This window comes from Bison bison, unplaced genomic scaffold (assembly GCF_000754665.1).
Source record: "Bison bison bison isolate TAMUID 2011002044 unplaced genomic scaffold, Bison_UMD1.0 scf7180017864466, whole genome shotgun sequence".
Taxonomy (NCBI): Eukaryota; Metazoa; Chordata; class Mammalia; order Artiodactyla; family Bovidae; genus Bison; species Bison bison.
The window spans coordinates 2993199-2997722 of record NW_011495027.1 but is presented as its reverse complement, the minus strand read 5'-3'; the positions used below and the strand labels follow the sequence as shown (position 1 = coordinate 2997722).

At 37.8% G+C, this 4524-nt stretch overlaps 1 protein-coding gene across 2 annotated transcripts in view; it reads left to right on the top strand.

The window, feature by feature from the left end:
- Positions 1-4524, top strand: part of DDAH1 (dimethylarginine dimethylaminohydrolase 1) — a 157973-nt gene that overhangs the window by 109465 nt on the left and 43984 nt on the right. Inside the window, exons 1-2 of one of the 2 annotated variants that reach the window (XM_010860323.1) lie at positions 1340-1464; positions 3128-3227. In XM_010860323.1, the coding sequence (XP_010858625.1) occupies positions 1462-1464; positions 3128-3227 (103 nt within the window). In that variant the 5' untranslated portion in view covers positions 1340-1461. Of the gene's footprint in view, positions 1-1339; positions 1465-3127; positions 3228-4524 lie in introns of those variants that run through there. The other variant, XM_010860322.1, reaches the window with a different exon arrangement.

Here is a 4524-nt window from a genome sequence, read left to right as displayed (position 1 = left end):
GGAAGGACTGATGTTGAAGCTGAAACTCCAATACTTTGGCCACCTGATACGAAGAGCTGACTCATTTGAAAAGACCCTGATGCTGGGAAAGATTGAGGGCAGGAGGAGAAGGGGACAACAGAGGACGAGATGGTTGGATAGCATCGCCGACTCAATGGACATGCGTTTGGGTGAACTCTGGGAGTTGGTGATGGACAGGGAGGCCTAGGGTGCTGCGGTTCATGGGGTCGCACAGAGTCGGACACGACTGAGCGACTGAACTGAACTGAATGGTGGCTTGTTGTACGCAGAAACCAACACAACATTGTATGTAGAATGCATGTCGAGTGAAAAGGGAAGAAGTTCTTATCAATTTTTTAGGATCAAAAATTAAGGTTGTTTCTCTAATTTGCCATTTTTATTCCTGATTTCATGGGCTAAAGTGACCCATTCAACTCAACCTTTGGAATTAATACTGTTTGTTCTGACAGTTTCTCTCCACCCTGAGTAATGCTAATTTCCACTCTGCAAGTTTACTGTCTCAGTGAAAGGCGGGTGTTGCTTGGTCTTTTTTTTTTTTTCTTGAAATTTAATTATGTCAACATTAAACACAGCCATGAAACCATAGACTGGGCAGTTTCTTGAAGGCTCATGGTTTGGACCTTTTCCACAAAAATTCCCACTTCTATAATTATATTTAGTGTTCTAACTACCTGAATAACTGGCTTGCGATGGGCCGTATGTCAGGGCAACCCTGGGTTTTGTTTGCAGTCAAGTTTGTCTGCTTCATGGAACCGCTCTGCCAAGAGTATGTGGTCCTGAATGGAGTTGATCCTCTGGTTTTCTTCTCCAGAAATTTCACTAGGGTTAGCATTGCCCATCTGATGCTGTATCGTCCTGCAATTCTCAAAACTGTTTACTTAATGTTTAAAACATTTTTTAACTTGTCCATACCCTTAACTCTGAAAGTAATAGTATCAGGTGTGTTTATGGTATGGGCCTATCCTAATGACTTTGTGTGTATAGATATGACTGAATTTTTTTTAAGTCCTTACACAAAAGCCAGTTTTTTCATGTTGGTGCAGCTGTTTAACTTTTAAAAAACCACATGCATTTTATCCTCTAAAAACTTTAATTTGAAAGATATAGGACTTTAAAGTGCAGCATTCCTGAAACTGGTATCTATTAGCCTCCCTACTTCTGTCTCTTTAAACTCTTAATTAAGAATTAAATAAAGTTCCTGAGTTAAAATATTACATGTAAACTTTTCAGATAAAAAATACTTGTTATTGCTGAATTCCTAGTAACCTTTGAAAGGTTAACTTATAAGGGAAGCAGTGGCATTCGTAATAGAAACCAAAGGTAACAGTAGCTCAGTTGTCATGATTTCTCCAAACTCAGTGAATTTTCCATGGACACAGAGGCAGATGCCGGAAGAAAACAGTTGTGGGTTTTCCTGGGTTCACTGTAGCCCAACAAGTCATGGTAAATATTAGTCTGCTTCTTTCTTATGCTATAGCAACAATTCTACTTCCTGTTACATAGGAAAACCTGCTGTTAAAAGAAATTACTAGATGTATTTGTTACATGAAGACCATTTCATCCATGGAAATAATTTTTTATTGTTCTGAGTAACTCTAGTTTGTGGAATTTTTACATGAGTTCCAGGACAAAGATGAGATGATATATTTATTTTATTTTGTATTTTCTTTACTTTTTTTTTTTTGACTGCATGAATGTCAGGCTTGCTGTCAAAGTATGTCCATGTTTTTATTACTTTAGAAGTTACTCTGCTGTATTTATGTCTCCTAAACTCTTCATTCGGAGAAGGCAATGGCACCCCACTCCAGTAGTCTTGCCTGGTGGGCTGCAGTCCATGGGGTTGCACAGAGTCGGACATGACTGAAGCAACTTAGCAGCAGCAGCAGCAAACTCTTCGTTGACGATTCACTGTGTGTACGGGGCATGCTGTATTTTGGGAGAACTTTTGCCAGAACTTTTGCTTTTCCCAGTGTCATGTGATATCTTGTTTTTCCCTTAGTCCCTATTCATGTCTTCTCAACGTATGTCTTTACCATGTTAAAAGTTATACAGACCTTCAGAAATACTTAAATTGTTTTGTTGAATTGCTGGAAGGACTTAAATTTTGAGCTTCAAAGGGCATTTGTTATGCCTTATATTTTACTCTTTTATTAAAGTAAACCTTACTCTAAGTGCTCCCTAGTCCAGCCTGGAGTATCTCTGTTCCTTAGACTGATCCCTGAACTCATAGAAAGTCTCTGAAATTCATTTTCTGTTATTATTTGGCTTGATTACAATTATTGTATTTATTAATCACCTGTAGAGACCTAGGTCAAAATTTAAATAACAGTTCAGATTTACAGAGAAGCCTTAGATGTTCTGATATTTTAGCAACTATTTGAATAGAAAACAGTAACAACAGTCCAGTGGGCTGAGATTTCAAGTTATTGGTTATTGTCATTGATATTCCTTCCACATATTACTCTGTGTGTGCAATTCTTCTTGACTGACTTAAGATTTTAAATTAAATCTTGTGTTTTTCTGGCAAGTGTAGCTGGGTTAAGTATTCTGTCTGCCACATTTCTCAACTCCTGTACCCTAAGTCGTCACACTTACAACAATGTCCTCTAAGTAGTCAATTCCAATAGACAAAAAAGAGAGAGATCCTAATATTGACTTGATTTTAGACTAGAAGGGGACAAAATAGACAATTTCTAACAGATAATTTCTCCTCTTGTAAATGATCATGGCTGGTTCAATATATACTACACTTATATATTCATGAGCTTCCCTGGTGGCTCAGATGGTAAAGCATCTGGCTGCAATGCGGGAGACCCGGGTTCAATCCCTGGGTCAGGAAGATCTTGAGAAGAAAATGGCAACCCACTCCAGTACTGTTGCCTGGAAAATTCCATGGATGGAGGAGCCTGGTAGGCTATAGTCCATGGGGTCATAAAGAGTCAGACACAACTGAGAGACTTCATTTTCACTTTATATTTTCACGAGCATATGCTTGTGTGTTTGTGTGCACGTGGGAGCATAATTCAGTGATCTGAAGTTTTAGATGACTGGTTTTCTTGTTAGAAAATGGTAAGAATGTTAATCTGAATCATTTTATTTTCAATAGGCTGACATGATGAAAGAAGCACTAGAAAAACTTCAGCTCAACATAGTAGAGATGAAAGATGAAAATGCAACTTTAGATGGTGGAGATGTCTTATTCACAGGTAGAGTTGTATTTACTTTTTCCTATCTAAAAATAATTCTAATACCTTTTCTATATCCCCTTGCTTAATTATACGTTTTTATTAATTACCAAAGTAAGAGTAATTTGGAAAATACAGAGAAGCACAAAAGAAAGAAAACAAAAAATGACCTTTCATTCAAAGATAATCATTTCAATATCTGGATTATTGAATACTTTTTTATTGAATATTAAAGTACCTTTAGTACTTTTGTATGCACATAGTTGCTTATTTTACATGTTACCAGGATATATATATCATTTTATAGGTTGTGTCTACTGTGTTCTTCCACAACTTTAGCTTAAGAGTTGCATAGTTTTGCATTGTGTGACAGTATATCCAGTCTGTATTTGAAAGATTCTTAATTCAAGATCTGTCATTTAAAAATAACAAACACATGAAAAGATGCTCAACATCACTCACTATCAGAGAAATGCAAATCAAAACCACTATGAGGTACCATTTCACACCAGTCAGAATGGCTGCGATCCAAAAGTCTACAAGCAATAAATGCTGGAGAGGGTGTGGAGAAAAGGGAACCCTCTTACACTGTTGGTGGGAATGCAAACTAATACAGCCACTACGGAGAACAGTGTGGAGATTCCTTAAAAAACTGGAAATAGAACTGCCTTATGATCCAGCAATCCCACTGCTGGGCGTACATACTGAGGAAACCAGAATTGAAAGAGACACGTGTACCCCAATGTTCATCGCAGCACTGTTTATAATAGCCAGGACATGGAAGCAACCTAGATGTCCATCAGCAGATGAATGGATAAGAAAGCTGTGGTACATATACACAATGGAGTATTACTCAGCCATTAAAAAGAATACATTTAAATCAGTTCTAATGAGGTGGATGAAACTGGAGCCTATAATACAGAGTGAAGTAAGCCAGAAAGAAAAACACCAATACAGTATACTAATGCATATATATGGAATTTAGAAAGATGGTAACAATAACCCTGTATACGAGACAGTGAAAGAGACACTGATGTATAGAACAGTCTTTTGGACTCTGTGGGAGAGGGAGAGGGTGGGATGATTTGGGAGAATGGCATTGAAATATGTATGATATCATATATGAAACGAGTCGCCAGTCCAGGTTTGATGCATGATACTGGATGCTTGGGGCTGGTGCACTGGGACGACCCAGAGAGATGGTATTGGGAGGGAGGAGGGAGGACGGTTCAGGATGGGGAACACATGTATACCTGTGGCAGATTCATTTTGATATATGGCAAAACCAATACAATATTGTAAAGTTAAATAAAATAAA